This window comes from Calliphora vicina, chromosome 4 (genome assembly GCF_958450345.1).
Source record: "Calliphora vicina chromosome 4, idCalVici1.1, whole genome shotgun sequence".
Taxonomy (NCBI): Eukaryota; Metazoa; Arthropoda; class Insecta; order Diptera; family Calliphoridae; genus Calliphora; species Calliphora vicina.
The window spans coordinates 49048352-49069103 of NC_088783.1; the positions used below are offsets into that span (position 1 = coordinate 49048352).

The 20752-nt window shown below is 30.5% G+C and overlaps 1 protein-coding gene across 1 annotated transcript in view; it reads right to left on the reverse strand.

The window, feature by feature from the left end:
- Positions 1-2863: 2863 nt before the first annotated feature.
- SPR (Sex peptide receptor) overlaps positions 2864-20752 on the reverse strand; it is a 48805-nt gene continuing 30916 nt past the window's right edge. Inside the window, exons 3-4 of the mRNA XM_065507948.1 lie at positions 20556-20617; positions 2864-3597 (exon numbers count right to left, since the gene is read on the reverse strand). Coding sequence (XP_065364020.1) covers positions 2868-3597; positions 20556-20617 — 792 coding nt within the window. The 3' untranslated portion in view covers positions 2864-2867. The remainder of the gene's footprint in view (positions 3598-20555; positions 20618-20752) is intronic.

Sequence of the window (20752 nt, forward strand, 5' to 3'; positions counted from 1 at the left end):
TTTAAAACATATTTATTATTGGACACATTAACACAGATTTTAATCGATTGAGACATGTCTGTAGCATAAACAACTTATGCAAAATGGAATATTTTTAAATTTCAAACTTGAGGGGTGTTCAAGGAGGAAAAGGGAAATTGGTACTTTTCTCCTAATGGTACCTTTTTAATATTTTAAATTATTTCACTTATCGCCATTAAAGTTAGCTGATATGTATCTGAGTGAAGTTAGTGTTAGAAATAAGGGATTATATTTGGGTACCAAAATGTGAGAACTGAACTATAGGTACTTTTTCTTTCTTCTAATGGTACTTTTTGAATTTTCTATTACAATGGACTTAGAAACATGAAATTAAGCATATATGGTCCTAAGTGATTGAGAATTCTAGGGGTAGATTTTTTGGTACTTTTTCTTTACTCGAATGGTACTTTTTGTAATTTCTTCACCAATGAACCTAGAAACATGAAATAAAGCTTACATGGGCCCGAGTGGGTGGGAATCCACAAGTGGCTGTTTTTTGGTACTTTTTCTATATTCTAATGGTACTTTTTGAATTTTCTATAATAATGGATATGAAATTAAGCGTATATGGTCCTAAGTGAGTGAAAATTCAAGCGGATACTTCATGGTACTTTTCTTTGTTCTAACGGTACTTTTTTAATTTTCTATAATAATAGACTTAGAAACTTGAAATTAATCATACGTGGTCCTAAGTGAGTGAGAATTCTAGGGGGAGACCTTTTGGTACTTTTTATTTATTCTAATGGTACTTTTTATAATTTCTTCACCAATGAACCTAGAAACATGAAATAAAGCTTATATGGACCCAAGTGAGTGGAAAACTACAAGTATATATGGTCCTTAGTGAGTGAAAATTCAAGGGGATACTTCATGATACTTTTGCATTAATCTAATGGTACTTTTTTGAAATTTCTATAACAATGGACTTAGAAACATGAAATTAAACATATATAATCCTAAGTTAGTTAGGATTCTAGGGGTAGACTTTTTGTTACTATTTCTTTATTCGAATGGTACTTTTAGTAATTTCTTCACAAATGAATTTAGAAACATGAAATAAAGATTATATGGACCCGAGTGAGCGGGAGACTTAGTAGTACTACTTCTTTCTTCTAATTGGGGTGGCGAAGCACACCGGGTCAGCTAGTCTTATATAAAACTTAATTGTGCTAAATTTGGTTTGAATATGTTTATAATTAAGATATTTATGAGAGCTTAACTATTTTTAAATAGGGCAATCGTATGGTTGCTAGGAGATATAATGGACCGATTGTAACCAAATTCAATAGGCTTTGTCCTTGGGGCAATAGAAAGGTTTGTGCCAAATTTTGTCGAATTATCTTTAAACTTGCAACCTGTAGTTTGATTACAAAGTTTACGTGGACGTGTCCGTGTCGCTTAGTCGACTCAGAAAGTGCTCCTGAGCAGTTTGGTATGCTTTAAGGTGGTTGTTGGGACAATATTTTTCTATGTTGCAAACATCAGTCCTAACCCATTATACCTCCCCTACTATGGTGGTGTAGGCTACAAACATGCACTTTTCTTAATTAAACTTTTTTCTCGAAATTTATGTATTCATTTAGGATGAAATTTTGACATTTACTATAGAATATTTGGATCTTTAACTCACTATTGTTTTGAAGGATAAACATTTTAAAGAACCTTTTTGACATTTTTTGATACTTACAGGATAAAATAAAAATAATACGAAATATTTTAAAGCTCTTCTTGATCATTTGACACCAAATTTGGCATAGTACGATGATCAGAAGTATTTAAAACATTTTTTTGAATATGTACTCTTCTGAAAATTTGAAGGCCTTTTAAAAGGAAACAGGATCACGAAATTAAAAACTGAAAACGTAGTTTTTATCCATTTTATTTATTGTTTCAGACGTATATCATCCGGTTCGTGTCTAATATTGAGTGTCGTACGGTGCAATGAGTACTTTTTTTATAGCCGATACAAATTTAAAATTTTAATTGGCCCACCCTTGAACTTTTTCGAAATAAGAATAACTAAAAATGGAAATGTCCAAATGTGTAAGGTGTATGTGTTTACTGAATATAATGAAAATCGGAAGACCCAATATCAATTTGTTCGTGCTGTCTTATGGAATTCATGATATATGAAAATAGCATATTAATAAATTCGAATTAAATTTCATTTTATACACTTAACTGTTAAATAGTATATTTAATAGTAGTGTAGTAATATGTAGTACTTAGTGTAATAGAAAATCAAATATGACAAAAAGCTTATTTCATATATTACTTACAAAAATACAAATAAAGCTTATAATAAAATCTTAAAAATGTAACAAGTATTTTTTCTTTATAAAGACATTCACTTAATTTTACTTAGTTTATGTTGATAACTATAATACAATTGTCAAAACCACCAAACTTATATTCTATATATAAATTAGTTACTTTAATATAAATTGTATTGTTGTTACTGCTGCTATTGTTATTATTTACTTAGTTTATAGTAAGTATTATTAATATTATAATAATAGTTTATAGCAAGGGATACTTAAAATCTAAACTTCCACTTTATCCTCGTTGATAATATCCATCACAACAAAATGTTGCTGCTGTTCACTGCAGCGTCTTGAAGCACCCACAACTGTTAGACCATCCGCATTAGTTACACTATTTCTATGACTTACAATGCCACTACTGCTGGCGACACCACCCCCACCTCCACTGGCACTTATACTGGTGGTGGCTGTGGTATCACCTCTGGCACCAGCAGCTGGTATTTCGGTAACGCTGCTGCAAAAACTTGAATGCCGTCTCTTTTGTTTCCAGCTCTTGTGAAACGGCATTAGAAGAAACCTTTACTAGAGCACAGTCTCATTGGTGTTTGTGCATGTACGTGGTCCATTCACAATGGAATACTTGGACGAATTATCCTTCTTAACGGCCATACTGCCCAAGAAAATCTCCTTGAAAGTCTCACGGAATTGACGCGACATGCCACAATAGATGCCAAAGTTAATGGGATAACTGACAACCAAGAAGAAATTCGTGAATGTTATTAAAATGTTGGCACTATCATAATCCATGAAATTAATATACAACGAGCTAACAATATGCATGGCTGTCACCACCGCTATGGGTATCTCGACAATTAGGAAGACTGTCACCACCACTATCAGCATCAGTGTAGTGCAGTTACTTTCGCGTAATTTCTTGCATTCCTTTTTGCGATTCTCTCTAAATAATAGCTTTCGTCGCTCCTGTGCTTGACGCATGGCCGCAAACAGCAGTATGTTCAGGGTGACCAACATTATGCACGGCACCAGATGTACAAATATCACTCGAAATAGAAAATATGATGCGTAGTATAAGTCCTCGCCAATGTAATCATCCACCCAGCTGGCCGTACGTACTTGACATACTTCCACCATTTTTCCCTCCCAATGTACTTTAACCGGTTCGATGGTATGATCTAATAGTTTTGCACTCTGATGCAGGAAAGCCGCTATGGTTATATAGAGGGTGCAGCGTTTTACTCTTGGCATTGTACACCAGGTATGGGCCATGGGTGCGTGGCAAACGTAGATGTATCTGCAAGAGAAAAAAACAAAGAAATAATAAATTATTAGTTTTTAATGATAAATGTTAAATTTATTATATTGCAATGAAATAAAGATACTATAATTTATGAAACCAAAGCGAGGATTATAGTAAAATGGCCCTTAATTTGGAGAATTTTTATACCCTCCATCACCATAAGTGGTGAATAAGTTTGTCAATCCGTGCGTAACATTGAGAAATATCCATCTAAGACCCAAAAAAGTATATATTTTCTTGATCCTTATGAAATTCTAAGTGTATTGATCTATGTCCGTCTGTATAAACACTGAAATGTCTAAAATAAACAAACAAACTTGATACGATTTCAAATAAAATGTTTACTATTGTCCTAAGCACTTTAATGTCGAAAATCAACTAAATCGTTATAGTGGAACCAGAGCTATGGGCCAAAATGTGAGACAACCTCAAAAGAATTATTTAATTTTCACATATTTCAAAACTCTTTTGAAAACAAGCTAATTTCTTACCGAACTATGGTTCTACAGTATATAAATACCCGTAGAATAGCAGTATCCATTTAAAAATCATAATCCTCATATAAAGATTGACACAGAAAAAACTTATAGACACTATTCTAGCCAAAACTAATCCTTGGTCAAACAAATTATTATTTTTTTAATCACGTTAGCTTTTAATATGTCAGATATTACACAAAAATGACCCCAATAAAATTCCACAATATAATTGTGCCAATAAGAATTCTCTCAGACATTATCTTACATCTTTTTTCAGTTAGCCAAATGCTCGCTACGACCAAAAAAATTAAAAAATTGTAAATCCCTCATTTTTAAGTCATACATCTAATATAATTAGGGATTTAAGAAAATAATGAAGTTGTATGATTTATCTGTATATAAAAATATAATCATAATATTAATAGGCAAGTCGATTTCTTTAGAACCCTTTTACGTTCACATTATACATTTAATTTGGGCAAGAAATATACCATTTTAAAGGGATTTATTCACAGAAGTGCAGAATATGTATTCGGTTCAGTTTTCTAGGAGTTATAAGCGTTTAAAGATGTTACTAACACATATGCAAAAACGTGTACATGTGAACCTTAAGCTAAAAAGTAAACAAAGCAATTCGTGTTTGTCCAATTTGTTGTTGTAAATAAATAAGAGAAACAATTAAACAGTATTGATTTCTCTCTGTTTTAAGTGAGAGTTGTTATAGAAAAGAAAGAAGAAGACTTTAGTAATTTAAATTCGCTTTAATAAATATATTTTATAGGTGTTTTTTTTATTTTCTAACTCCCATATGAATAAACAATTTTTAAATTTATCTCAAGATTTAAACAAAATTTCCATTCAAAATTTGTTTTATAAACCTTTGACAAATTTAAAAACTGTTTATGCATATGGGGGTAAATATGTAATTGTAGATAAGTAAATAGTTATTTTATAATTGTGACGATTTACGACGATTTATCACTGCATGAAGTTTAATGAAAAATGGGACGGGTCGGAAAAAATAGTGAGTCGCCTCCCATACAAAGTAGATAGTTATTTCTAAATATTTTGTAAACTATAATTGCAAGATTCTTCAAACTTAGTCTAAATGGCTCCTTTATAAATTTGCATAGTTTCGCTGAAATTGTTCGGGATTGGAATAGTGGGCGTGGCATACCCTATACAAAGTATATAATTAATTTCGAATATCTGTAGAACTATAATTGTAAAATGTTTAAACTTTTAGCGAATTAATTTCTTATTACTGTGCGGAGTTTAGCTGAATATAGACGGAATTAGATTAGAGGGCACCCAAAATGGAAGAGGTGGGTTACAAAGTAATAATTGCAAGGTTCTTCAAACTTTGTCCGCATAGCTCTCTTACCATTTTACACAGATTGGCTGAAAATGGTCGGGATTGCATTAGTGGTTATGGCGCAAAGTAAATAATTAATTTTGTATATCTGGAGAACTATAATTCTAAAAGAATTTAAACTCTGTATCAATCAATTTGTTACCATTCTAAGGAGGTTAGCTAAATACGAATTTATTCCTGATGCCTGTTCGAAGTTTAGCTAAGCATGATCGGCTTACTAGGAATGACCCCTCCCTTATAAAGGAAAGTTAAAGTAAAGTTTGATATTTACATAAAAGGTTTAAAAATGGGTGGGATCAGAGCAGTGGAGTGGCATCTCCCATACAAAATTAGTTAGTTATTTTCGAATATCAAGTGAACTGTAATTTAGAGATTCTCAAATTTTGTATGTGTTATTTTCGTATTTCCATTTATATTTTTTTTTAATTTTACTAGTGTAGGGGTAGCGAAGTGCACCGGGTTATACTAGTATATATAAAAATTCGATTCGAAATTTTCAGGAGATGGTTTGTAAAGAAAAAAATTCAAAAATTCCGTGTAAAACTCGGATTTTTTTTTTGAGTCCAGTCAACTGTAATAAAAAAGCTCCCTTAAGTATGCAGTACAAATTAAGATATTTTATTTGAAAATAAATAAGAACAGGCAGGTATATGTGGGTTGGAGAAACTTGAAGAACTAACATTAGTACATGCTACCGGGCGAAGCCGGAGCGGTCAACTAGTTTTTGATAAAAATTAATATTTTGTTGGTCTATTGATGTCAGAAAATTTTTAAATTTTATACTTAAATAGAAATGAAATGAATGTTGTGTAATATTTTAAAACAAAGGATTTTTAAATTTGAGATTAAGGGTAAATATCTTAAATTGAAAGGAATTTATTTGATATATTTTACTATTTTATGTTTAAAAGTTTAAGGCAAACTTTTTAAGTTTACATTTTATTTGGTCAACATGACGCACAAAGGGATGGCTTCATAAATTTTTTGTGCAAAAATTATGAGGAGCATTGAAATTTGATACCAAAAATTATATGGGGACTAAATTAAGAAAAACGTGAAATTTTATCAGAATCGTCCACGCCCAACGGCCATTGCGCATAAAATCCAAATCGATTTTTTGGCATAACATTTTTCATATCCAAGCAAAAGTCTAGAAATTTATCATCAATCTTAACGGTTGATGATATCACCATAATTAAATGGTAAATGGTATTATCAAGAAAATTATGCATATATAAACGACTGATTTGTGTGAAAATATAAGTAAATTTTTGCTTAACACCCCTACATGGACTTTACTTAAGTTTTTTCAAAATAAAATAAAATTTTTCTTAAAACTATAAAAGCATATTTCATTTTTAGACATTTCTCTACAAAACTGCATCATTTGATTTTTGAAATTGAGTTGTCGACAAATAGGATTGGTTTTTGACACCAAAATCCCTCTGTGTGACGTATGAGTGATATTGAATTTTTGTATATGAATCATACGGCTCCCATTGTATCAGAATTTTAAATTTATATTAACCATGTTAGTAGTAATTCAAAGTGACGTACTTAATTGTACGTTAAAACTATTCGCCTTATTAAATACTTCACAGTTTTTAGATTTTAAGTACCGAATTTGCTAAAATTTTTAGCATTTGGTTTTATATGACGCAGAACAATTGTTCACCTTGGGAGATTCTAAATAAGCATGCATTATTTTTAGATCAAGCTGAGGAACTATTAGAATTTCTGGGATTTCAAAAACTGTTTTACTTTTTTAAAAACAATAATTCCCTACAACTTTTCGAAAAATGTGCACTCCTTGAGATATTTTATATTGCACATAGCTTTACCTTTTATTGCTGTATGTATACAAATAAATGTGTTTTTACGAGTTTCTTTTCTTTCCCCAAATAACACAAAAATAAAACATAATCTCTTTAGATATTTTTATTACAAATTTCTAGCATACTTTAGCCATTAGCTATCAATATATTCATGTTACAAATACAATTATATTTTATGTTTATTTTAAAAAATTCCTTTTCTATAGAATGTATTTTGTGTTTTATTTTTTTCTATTTTTATGTCTTGGCATAAATAAATTTATTTTTGTGAATGTCTTTAATATCGTAATATTTTTATGGCTTCAATCGTTTTTGAGATGATATTTATTTATTTTTTCACAAGAATAGTAGCGTATACGAATGACTGACTGGTGGATGTGTTTTTTTTTTTTGGAATGTAATTTGACTTTTATTACCAATCAAAATTACTTTTAACTCGTGTGCCAGCTTAAACCCTAGAGTGTTGTTTTCTGTTGGGGTTATTTTAACGATTTTTCATAGAAATTTTTAGAAAATTCTAGAGTTGATTATGATTATTATTAAATTTTGTAATAAAATATAAGACTCAAGACGCAAGATGTCAAAGAGTTTAAGTGCTGTGTATTGTAATCTTAAAGAAACATGCATTATTTCCAGGATTATAATAAAATTTTTATAAATTCAGCATTCCCTTTAAATACATATATAATGAACCACTTCTTGATATTGTACTCTGTTACAGAATCCTTTAATTTCAGTCACAATTAGTGAGTGTGAGTCCTATACATAAATCAAATATCAAGTATACGTCATGTAGTCCAAGCAAATCTAGACTTAAATTCTATAAAAACGATGAATTATTTTTTAAAGCCAATAGTTTTTAATACAATTAAGTACGTCATTTTGAATTACTACTAATATGGTTAATATAAATTTAAAATCCTGATCCAGAGGGAGTCATATGATTGATATACAAAAATTCAATATCACTCATACGTCATGCTGACCAAATAAAATGTAAACTTAAAAAGTTAGCCTTAAACTTTTAAATATAACATATTCAACAATATCAAATAAATTCCTTTCAATTTAAGATATTTACCCTTAAACTTAAATTTAAAAATCCTTTGTTTTAACATTTTACACAATATAGTATCTGTGTTAGTAATTTCCCTTCTGCAAGGTTATTTGTAAGAAAACCATTATTAAACAAAATAAAAAAACAGTTTATTGACTTAAAAAATACTTTAACTTGGCAAAACCACAGCCAAAAAAAACAAAAAGAAAGAGTGGTCATGACCATGAAATAATCTTGTAAAATAGCAAAATGTTATAAACATTTGTATTTTACAATCTACTTAAAATGTTCGTGTTGTACTTCTGCTGGTGCTGTGTTGTTGATGTTGTGGAAACTGCTTGTTTTTGGCTCTGATATCTAAGACTTTGATTTATTTCCAGTTCATTTTAAGTTTATATACGTGTGTATATTTATTTTCTTGTAAAATGCCTTAATATTTTGTTCTCTAGTTTTACGTGTTTCTTTAATTGAAAAGGAGTTTCTTCTTGGCAAATGGTTTATTAATAAAGTTTTTCCTTTTTGTTTGTTTGGTGAAATAAAAGAAATATACAAAAACAATTTAAATGAAAAGTATACAAATATACACAATATTTTATTAAGACCTGTTAAGGTCTATACTTTGCTTTTTCATTTGAGTTTGTTATAGTTAGTTTTTAGTCTTATTAGTTGTTTTTTTCTTTCGTAGCTGTAGACAACTAAATTAGGCCTTTGAGTAAAGCAGTTAACACCATGGTAATTTATTACAATTTAACCATAAAAGCCATCAATTAGTGATAAAATTAATGAAATTTAAAACGAAAATGTTATTTATTAAGAAATAGCTTTTGGTTTTTTTTTAAGTTGTTAAAGGGTAAGGGTTAGAGGTGAAAATATTTTATTGTGTTCAATTAGATGGGAGGAATATGAATATGGAAAATATGTAAATTTGTTTAATAGGATTTCCGATTTCCTACAAATGACAAATGACCATGAACTGCTTAAGTCTGATCCGACTCTTAGAAGAAGGGACACTTAACAGAATGCAAGAACTATACATGCTAGACTGTCATCATCAATTTCAGAAATGAGCTAGCTGTTTTCAGACCAAAACAATCTTGCACCGATCATATAAATAGCCTATGGATCATAGCATTAACGCATGTTAAGTAATCCGATTGGTGTAAGCACCGGGGTACGACAGTTATGTATCCTATATCCGGTGTTATTCAATATTGTATTGAACTCATTTATGCAGCATCAAACATGTATTGGAAGAGGCATTACAAGAGATATGAATGATCGACTGGAGGATATTGACTACGCTGATGATATATGCCTACTCTCATATAACATTACCGACATATCAGCTAAATCAGCTGGCATCTGGTGTTGGTTTTCATATTAACTTCGACAAAACTAATGTTCTACGTATCAATACAACTAATATCTCCAGGTTTAAAGTCAACAACTCGAGGATGTGCAACCGTTTTGCTACTTAGAAAGTCTCATATCTAGCACAGGCGGCTCACGTATCAATACAACTAATATCTCCAAGTTCAAAGTCAACAACATACAGCTCGAGAATGTGTAACCGTTTTGCTACTTAGAAAGACTCATATCCAACACAGGCGGCTCACGTGATGATATTGCATATCGAAATTTTATTCAGATATAAACGCAAATGGCGACAATTTGAAAAACATTTCAGGGGACCAATCTCCTAATTGCCAACTTTAAAAATTCTATACCTACATAAGTCTAGCCATATCTAGAAGTAATAAATCCTAACTTTTTTAGTCCACAGAAATAGAGATATTGAGATCCGTTTAGTATACTTCACACTATCATGCAACTGGACGGCATCAGGGTAAAAGTTAAGCCTTGTCGGACAATTTAAGCACTACGTAAAGATTTTCCGAGGAAGTGTAATTCAATATTCAATAAGAAATTTATACAATTTCCGAATTCACTCTTTCATTATAAAATCCAGTGGTAGTGCATTTAGTAGTGTTCATACGCTTAAAGAGGAAATAAAAAACGATACAATGACACTTTTGTAGGGGAATAGACAAACTGTCACCTTCGTCATACACTTCTTTGACAACCTTTTGGTTGAAATTCCTTTTGGTTGGACTTATAGCTAATCAGACCATACCGGAAGATGGTTGCCTCACAGAGAAAACAGATTCGTGATAGCAACCGAATTTGTTGCCAATCGAATGATTCGGTTGCACACATATAATTTTTCGGTTCTATCAACAGAAAGTCAGTTGAAAAAGAAGAATTTCTGTTGAAGCAACCTAACTTGTGTTATCCCTTCCAAAATTTGGTAGCCACAACAGTAAAATTCGGATACTATGGTAGACTCATTCGATTGGCAACAAATTCGGTTGCTATCACGAATCTGTTTTCTCTGAGCATGTTTCGTGAAACATTTCTACATAAAAGGATGCTTTATTGCCAGCCACTTTGATATGAAAAAAGTTGCTTTGTTTCCAGAAAACTCTTCTAAAGAAAAGCTTATTTTCTCCAGCATCTTTTCTAAGGAAAATGTTGCTTTGTTGCCAGCAACTAATCTCTTCTAATCTCTTGCTTTGTTATCAGGAGTAAGTCCAAAGAAGAGTTTGCTTTATTGTCAGCAACTTTTTTAAGAAGCGGGTTGCTTTGATGCCGGCAAATTTTCTAAAGAAACTCTTGCTTTGTTGCTAGAAACTTTTCTAGAAAAATGTTTGCTTAGTTAATATTATTTTATCCAAAATAAAGTTTGCTTAATTATCTGAAAATTTTCTAAAGAATATGTTGCCTTATTGCCTACAGCTTTTTAAATAAAAGGTTTCGTTTTCGCCAGAAACTTGTCCAAAGAAAAGTAAGCTTTGTTTTTTTAGCAACTTTTCTAAAAATAAAGTTGCATAGTTTTGCCAGCAACTTTTCCAAAGCAAAGTTTTGTTGCCATCAACTTTCATAAAGAAAATATTGCTTTGTGTCCAGCATCATTCATAAAGAAAAGATTGCTTTGTGCCCAGAATAGTTTCTGCAGACAAGGTTGCTTTGTTGCCGGAAAATTTTCTACAGAAAATGCTGCTGTGTTTCCAGCAACTGCTGTGTTTCCAGAAAACTAAATTTTATTGACAGCAAATTTGCTTAATAAAAAGTTGCTTTGCTGACAACAAATTTTCTAATGAATATGTTGCCTTATTTCTTGCTTCTTTTCTAAATATAAAGATGCTTAGCTACCAGCAACATTTCTAAAGGAAAGGTTTTTTTGTTGCCATCAGCAATATTATGAAAATAAGATTGCTTTGTTGCCGGCAAATTTTCTATAGAAAATGCTGCAGTGTTTCCAGCAACTTTTCTAAAGAAAAATTTGCTTTGATGTCAGCAAATTTGCTAAATAAAAAGTTGCTGACAGAACTTTTAAAGGAAAATTTTGGTTTGTTACTAGCATTTTAACCAGATTGTTTTGTTTCCAGCTAATTTTCTAAATAAAAAGTTGCATTGCTGCAACATTTATTTAGAAAATTTTTGCCAGTAAATTTTATAAAGAAAATGCTGCTTTATTGCTAGCAACTTTTCAAAAGAAAAGTTTGCTTTGTTGCCAGCAACTTTTATAAAAAAAAATTGTTTTGTAGCCATCATTTTTTCTACAAATTAGATGCAGCAAGTTTTCCAAAGGAAAATATTGATTTGTTGCCAAAAATATTTATCTATAAAATAGTTATGTTTTGTTACCAACTTTTTTATGGAAAGTTAGATTTAAATCCTGAACTATTCTATGCAAACAGTTAATTTAAATCCAGTAATTTTCTGTTTAAAAAAACTTGCTTTAAATCCAGGAACTCCATACCAATGTAGCTTAAAATTCAGCACGTTTGCCGTACATTTGCTTTAAATTTAGAAACTTTTCTTTGAAAAACAATATTACGTTCAAGTAAATACCCAATGAAAAACAACGCTTTGATCCAATAGAAATTATTACTCTGCTTCCAGCAATATTTTTATTAGAGAATGTTGTTTAGATTTTTCTGTAGCAGAAATTGCTTTAAACCCAAGAAAATTTGCTCTAAACCCTTAAATCTATGTAACAAATTTCTTTAACTCGAGAAATTTTTCTCTATAAAAGTAGCTTAAAATTTTGCAGTTTTCCGTTGATTTAAATCCAGAAACTTTTCATAGAAAACACAAGAAAAACTTTGTTTAAAATAATGTATTTAGCTAAAAAATCTAAGCCAAACATTGTAATAACAACAGCCAGGTCATCATGCTTTATAAAAACAAAATTAGTAGAATTCCTCATTGTACAAACAAATTCCAATGAAGAAGGACACATTTATATTATTATTATTTTTATTTCCACAGTGAAAAAATAGCAAAAAATAAACCAACTAAGAAGAATATAAATAAGTCCTATAAACGAGATGATGATAAATTTCTATGACATTCTCATTATGTAGATACTTACGAGTCTAACAGGGTCTTTATAAATGAGTAGTTGTTATCAATAAAGTGGCTGGGCATTATGTATGTCTATATGATGGTCTTGTTGTCTGTCCCAGCTAGAAAACATACAAACCTACATACATATTTATGTACTTAACTAAGCGAAATTGTGCCTGATTATGTCGTTGTGCGTGCTTGTATCCTTGTTAGTTGTGTTAAATGACAAGTACAAAAAAAAAGGACTCTCTTCAACAAATTATTATTGATAATAATTTATTCAATAAGAGTTTTAACTTGGCCATAAAAGTCTTAGACTATACAGAAACATACTTAAATAGACACAGGCATATATGGGCAAAAACACGATTTTGTTTAAATTTGAGTAAATTTTCTTCATTCCCACTTTTTCATTATGGAAAGTTGATTTCGGAAACGTTGTTTTCTTCAAATCAATTTTCCGTAGCCCCTAAATAATTGATACATCAATATGTCGGAAATTCTTCCGGCTCGGTTGCTATTTAAAATCGACAAAATCGGCCCACAAATGGCTGAGATATAAGGAAAAAACCGGAAAAACCTCGAGTTTTGGCCTATTTTTGATCTATATCTGTATTACTAAGTCATTAATACAGACAATATCGGGTTTCTGGTTTAATCGGTTAATCGAGCCAATAATTAATCAGGGCTTAGATTTATTCGGTTAATAATCGGTCAATTTAAAATTATTCGAATAACCGAATTTATATTTTAATTTTAAATTGGAAATACAACCACGAATTTTGTGTACAAAAACAAAAAAACAAACAAAACATAACTATTCAACCAAAAAATAATAGCAAATATGGTATTTGAGATCCTTTATGTATACACATGTGAGTTTTATAGGATTTTAGTGAGATTTTCCGAAATAGTCTTTTAAAAAAAGAATATAATTTTAATGTTTTCCTTTTAAACGATTTTTTCTTTAGATTTAATAAAACTTGACTTGGAAAAACTATCTCGCTGATTGTAGATGTTGGAGAAATAGAAAGCATGATAAAGAATATCCAATATATCAGTTCTCCATTGGAGTCCTTTTTGGATTGTTTTAGATTTTGAATACTTTTAATAGTTTCGTTAAGTTCTTATAAAAGACTTCTTTCAAAAAAAGTTTCGTTAATACATGTAAATACAAACAAAGTTTCAAATACATGTAAATTAAATATGTCAGATATTATACTCACTAAACATGATTCTTGGATGTTCGAAAAAATATGTATGTAATTTTAATTTGAAATTTGTATTTGAATTGAAACGGAAAAATAAATACAAAAAAACCGATTAACGGTGATAGATATTTTAAAGTCCATTGCAACGATGTGTATAAAGCTATAGTAAGTTGGACCTACAATGGGTAAAAATCGGGAAAAATATATTTTAATCCGAATTTTTTTTTCATCAAAAATTTGAAAATTAAAAAAAAATATTTTACAAAAAAATTAAAAAAAAAATTGGAAAAACCATTTTTAAAAAACAATTTCGAAAAAAAACAATTTTAAAAATATTTAAAAAAAACTTTTTTATAAAAAAATTTCGAAAAAAAATGTTTAAATTTTGTTTACCTAGAAATATTTAAAAAAAAATCATTTTTAAGTACAATTTGATGAAGGGTATCTAAGATTCGGCACAGCAGAACATAGCTCTCTTACTTGTTTTAATTTATCTCATCAATAAAATTTTGTGTGAAGAAAACTTGTTTTTGCCCATATTTATATGGTTCACTGCCTCACACTCCCTATATTTTATACAACTTTAATTTAGTTATTTTTCATATTTATGTCCAACGTCTTCGTTGCATATTGTTTGGCTTGTGTCTTGTACACTCAAGTTAATGTCATCCATGTTTAGATTAGATTATTGAAATATACATGATTTACTTAGCTGTGTTCTGTTAGCAAGTAGACATTGTAGTCTTCACAAATTTATTAGTAACTAGTTATATAGCAAAGAATAGAAGTACACTTGTAATACTCGCATTATTGATAATTCATCATCATCGTTTTCATAAGTTCGAAGTGATTGTTACATCTAATAAAATGTCATGTTCAGTTTGTTGAATTTCTTTTCGTTTTCTTTCTTTTCATTTCTGTAGGATGAAAATAAAGTTATTTTGTTATAATAATTCTAAGATTTTCTACCATTTGTATATAGTTGTAAGAGAAAATGTCAATTATAGTTTTTTCCTGTCTATTTCTATTAGATTTTATCAGTATTTTTAATAATGAGATAAATAATCAGATTAAACAAATTTGTGTTCCGCTTCTTTTTTCTTTTGTATTTCCACATTGTACTTTTTGCTTTATATTATAATAAAAAAAACTGAGCAGTAAAAAATTTGTTTAATGAATGGAGTGAAATGAAAGAAAAAGTTATATTTAGTATAGGTATATTTGAATCGTTTTAGTGTTAATAATTACTTAATGAAGTTTATATACATATATATTAAACTAAACGACTAGATAATGTGTAAGGTAAGGCAATATCTCCACGTATGATATGTCAAGAGAAAAATTTCGCAAGGTTTACACAAGGTTTACATGGACAGCCGACTAGCCAGCCAGACGGACGGACAGACAGATGGACATCGGTTAATCGACTCAAAAGTGATTCTGAGTCGATCGGTATACTTTAAGGTGGGTATTAGACTAATATTTTCGGGCGTTACAAACATCTGCACAAACGCATAATACCCTCCTCACTATGGTGGTGTAGGGTATAAAAATGGTCTATTCTTTATTCCATTGCGACTATTTGAAAATGCTTGACTTATTATATATCCTAGGCAGTCTTTCCAAAACTTAACAGGAATGTATGACTTAAAAATACAGGATTTTTTAAAATTTGTAGCTTTTATTTTGAAACATTTGTACAATATAAATTTATTCATGTTATTTGCCATTGTTAGCTATGACCTTTTCCCACCTTTCTTGCAACATATGGATTCCACTCCAAAAAAACTGCTCATCTTTTGAGGCCAACAACTAATCAAGCCAATTTCGGATACTCTGTTCTGAAGTGCACCGTAACCCAGAAAGAACGTTCTGCATCGATGAAAAAAAAGTATTCGGAGGGGCAAGTTCTTGACTAAAAAGCGGGTGAGGCAACCACTTATTTCTAAATAGTTTTTAACAGGTATTGCAATATGTTGTCGAGCGTTGTCATGATGGAATATTATGGTTTCATGTATGTCTGCATTCTGGACGTCTTTCGGCCAATGAGAAAAATACAGAGAATTATCTTAAAGCCATTAATATTCGGCTTTGGTGCCAATTAGGCTGGATGGCCAGGCTTAATATACGATCACATCGGAATTTAAAGCATCATTTCGGATATTCAAAATCGTCTCTCGTGGTCCCTTAGCTTCAATTCTTATACTTAATTTCCCTGCATTTGGATGAATCCCGCTGCTTGCAAACATTTTTAAATTTCTGTTTGAGTAGCTCCCAATGATTCTGCAAGCTCTTTTTGAGTTTCGCAACAATCTTCATGGATTAATGATTCCAAGCCTTTGGCTTCAAACTTTTTTGGCTGGCCTGGGCGAACTTTGTCTTCCGTGTCAAAATCACTACTTCTGAACCGCACAAACCATACTTTGCACGTTGAAACCAATGGACCACATTCATCGTAAGCTTCGGTGTGCTTCAGCGGCACTTTTTTTAAATGAAAGAAGTAAACTAAAACTTCCCACATATAACGATTCGTTGGTGCATTTTTCGAAGCAGAAAAAAACATTATTTTTTACACTATAATGTTCAATAACTAAGTTACAATAAATGACGGATATGTACCCTTCAAAATGACATATAAGTTCTTATGAACCTTTTCCGGAAACCCTTCCATTAAGGTTTTTATATTGCTTTCTGTCACTTTGTTCGAATAAGTAGTCGATCTCCGTTTAAAATCTATCATACTTTTGGACACCTTTTTGTGTTCTTGAATTATCTTTTAACAAGAGCCCAATATCTCTCCACTGGTCTTAGCTCCAGACAGTTTGGAGGATTTCTGACTTTCTGTGGATAGAACAGAAAAAGTCTATGTTTGCCGCCGAACCATTTGATTGGCAACAAACTCAGTTTTTCTATGTAGCTACCATCAGGACAACAAAAGTAGCATTAGTTACTTATCATAGATTCTCATTTTACTTAGAAGAGCATCTGATAACATATCGAGCCCTAACCGCGAAAATAACGTAAGCGCCAAAAATCCAATTTTATAGGAGAGACTTTTTTTCGTTTTTATTTTAAGTTGTGCGAAGGATTTCTTTGAAAATTAAAATGTAGTCTACTAATGAAATCATACATGCGATAAGTGCATTTTTAAATTAATTGTGTGAGCAACAAATTTGTTTTGGAGCATACGTTATTTTTACCGTCACTATTACAGGCAGCTGTGACTAAATTGTGGCGCATACGATAAATGCTTTACAAAGAAAAAATATTTTCATAAGTTTCGAAAATATATTTCTTAAAATATGCAGTAAATTACACATTTGTTATAAAAAAAATAGTAAAGATTTAACATAATATAGTAGGTGCTTAGGAAATTAAGGCATATATTTCGTTTAAGGCGTCTGTAATATTTTGGGAATATTTTAGGGCAATATATTGGTTATAAAAACATATTTTTATTGCAAAGTGCTATTATATCATTCAATTTATGTGACGAAATTTTTAATTCTGTGTTGTATAGCGGAGGAGGTCCACGGACCGTAGAAGTATTTAAATCAATGTTAATAGTCTTTTCCTCGCTATTGTCTAAATAGCTTTATTTAATTGTAATCACGGTTGTATCAAAAATTGCAGACCACATCGGGCTTAATTTAACTTTCTTTGGAAGAAGCAGATCAGAAAACATTTTCCAGTTTAGAAAATCAGAGTTCTTTAACGATATACACTCATAACCATAGGGTAACATAGAGACGAGACGTAATTGTCAAAAGCTTAAGTCTGTTGTCAAAAACCTATCTCTCGCAACAACAAAATACATGCTAGTCAATGTATTTTGTTGTTGTATCAAACATATTATTTGTTGTATTTTTGTTTGACAAATCGTAGTGCCTCGTCTCTATGTATAATTCTCTATACTCATAACCGTAAGGGCTTGTTCTTGCACTTCGAATAACTGTAGGCCACTCACTAGGAGCCCACATAGTTCGGTTTCGAGTAAATGATTATATTGTGCTGTAAGTAAGTAATTTTAATAGATTTAATGAATTTGGATGATATAATGAAATAAGCTATCATGGTTAACATGCCTTTATTATGATTTTGCACGCACAGCTATCGCAATACAAACTTAAATCGTTCATAGTTTTCCGTTCATCTAAAATAAGGAGATATTTGTACATTGCAGTACAAATTTCATTACAACATCGTTAGCCGTATTTTTCACCCCATAAAAAATACAATCCATAAACACTTAAATTGTAATACTAGTATTTTCTTGAATAAAGCAGTGTAATATTTATATCCTACACCACCATAGTGGGGAGGGTATTATGCGTTTGTGCAGATGTTTGTAACGCCCAAAAATATTAGTCTAGCACCCACCTTAAAGTATACCGATAGTATACCGATCGACTCAGATTCACTGTCTGATTCTATTAAATGATGTCCGTCCGTCTGGCTGACTGGCTGACTGTACATGTAAAGCTTGTGCGCAGAGTACAGTTCGCAATTTTGTACATATAATTTTTTCGGCCCAAAGACGGAGCCTATTGAAACTGGCTGAAATCGGTCCATTATTTCACCTAGCCTCCATACAAATTTCCTACCGAAATTGGACTTCCACAAATTTTGCTCCAAATAAGTTATATATATACGGAATTCACATCACAAAATGTTATTGTGATCGGCCCATAATTAGTTATAGCTCCCATATAAGACCCGCTTCCAAAAATCACTTTAACGTGCATAAATCTCTTAAAAATTTTGGTATACACATAAAATTCAACATAAATAACTTTCATGTAAACATAAATCACACGACCTAATTTCATGGTGATCGGTCCATAATTGGTCATAGCTGCCATATAAGGCCCATTTCGAAAATCACTCAAAAATATAAATTATTGAAATTTTAAGAAAAATTATTTTGCTCTTTTTCTTAGAGTAGGGTATTATATGGTCCGGCTTGACCAGCATATTCAATACTTTTTGAAGGCCGAAACTAGCACATAAAAACAAAACATTTTCCCTCCTTTGTTTTTGTTCCTTCAAAAAAAATTCTTAAACTTAAATTCTTCTGTTTGGATGTGACTGCTGTCTAAATTTTTTCCTTGATCACATTTAGTACATCTATCATTTTGTATTTCAATTTCTTTTGATTTTCTCTCTAGTTATTCGGCTACTCTTACTATCATTTACTGCCCCTTTTTGCTTTTATGTCGCTTACGTTATTTTTGCGGTAAAGCAAAAAGGTGAGTGTCGGTTACGATATAATTGAAACTGCGATATCTCTGTATATATAAACACTAAATTTTCATTACTTCGGGTGTTGATGCGCACGAAAGTTTTCTATCGATTTCCATTAAAAAGTCAATTTTGAAAAAAATGTCGCTTACGTTATTTTTGCGGTTATGGCTCGATATGGAAGGTTATCGTTTTAAAATATTATAATACTGCCATTACAAAGTATTAATATTCAATGTTTGTTCTTGAACCTTCAGTTTTTCATTAACCTTATGATAACATCAAATAAATATGATTTAAAGGTTGTAAATCTGAGTTAATTTGTTCGAAAGATGTTAAGTTTTAAAAATGATAAAAAAGGCAATGAGCAAAATTTATGTTTTCACAAAAAAATAAAGATTTCTTACCCAAACATTTGGTGAACAGTTTACCGAATTTTACATTTTTCTTTTAGTGTATATTAACTAGTTCTGGTTAAAAAAAATTCTTGCCTTCCTTTAATCTAAAAGAAATATTTTCATTTGCAAATCTGATGCATGATGAGCTTACTTTCTAATACACATTTTTAATACTCTTCCTTTCACTTGTTCTTTTTTTCTGAAATCTAAAATAATTCATTGACATGAGATTGTAAAATAAAAAAAAATATAGAATTGAGTTCGACACTCTATTTACTGATACTATTTTTTCAGTTTTAATACAATTATGGCCAACTTTTCTGACATTTCTGACATTTTATCTAAATTTTTTTCTTGTTACCTCTTTGTAAGTAAAGTATTTTATGACTTTGACAGTAGCATCATAGTTCAAGGTAACTGGTTGTCCATTTTTTCTCATTTTATCTAAAAAAAAATATTTTTATGGTTGTTCTCTGTGAATTGCATTTTTTTAGTAAAAAAAGACAAATAGATTCTTTTGTTTGCAAATTGTGATGTGTTTGAATAAATCAGACTTTTTGTGTGAAATACTTTTCAGTAGGCATATGAACATTATGAAAAACCAGTTGAAGCAAATAAGGACAATAGGGAATAAAGTGCAGTTTAGAAAAGGGTTGCTAAGAAACGCAATTAAAAAATTCTTAAGAATCTGAGCTATATTCACGAGGAATCTGGTATTTAGCTTTGGGCTAAAAATATAATTTAAAAATAAATTGCTAAATTGGTCTTAATAAAAGTTGTCCTAAGTAAAGCATTTCAAATACTAAAAAACAATTATTTTGATTTGTCCCAAAAGTCTTAATTAATATTAAAATATTATTATTTTTAACCAAAAACTTAAAGTTTTCAAGAGCCCTTAAATCGTAAAACTATATACATAAATCATTTTTTTTTAACAACATACCTTTGCACCGCCAAAGCCAGCGTCAACCATATTGAGGCCGTATGACACATTGTGGGCATTATCTGTAAAACAAAGATAAAGAAAATTAAAGTCATACAAACAAACAAAGAAAACGAACAAACAACACAAAAAGAAAAGAAACAATTTGTTTTATTAAAACAGGCATTTTTTATTGTTTACTGATGATGCCTTTGAGT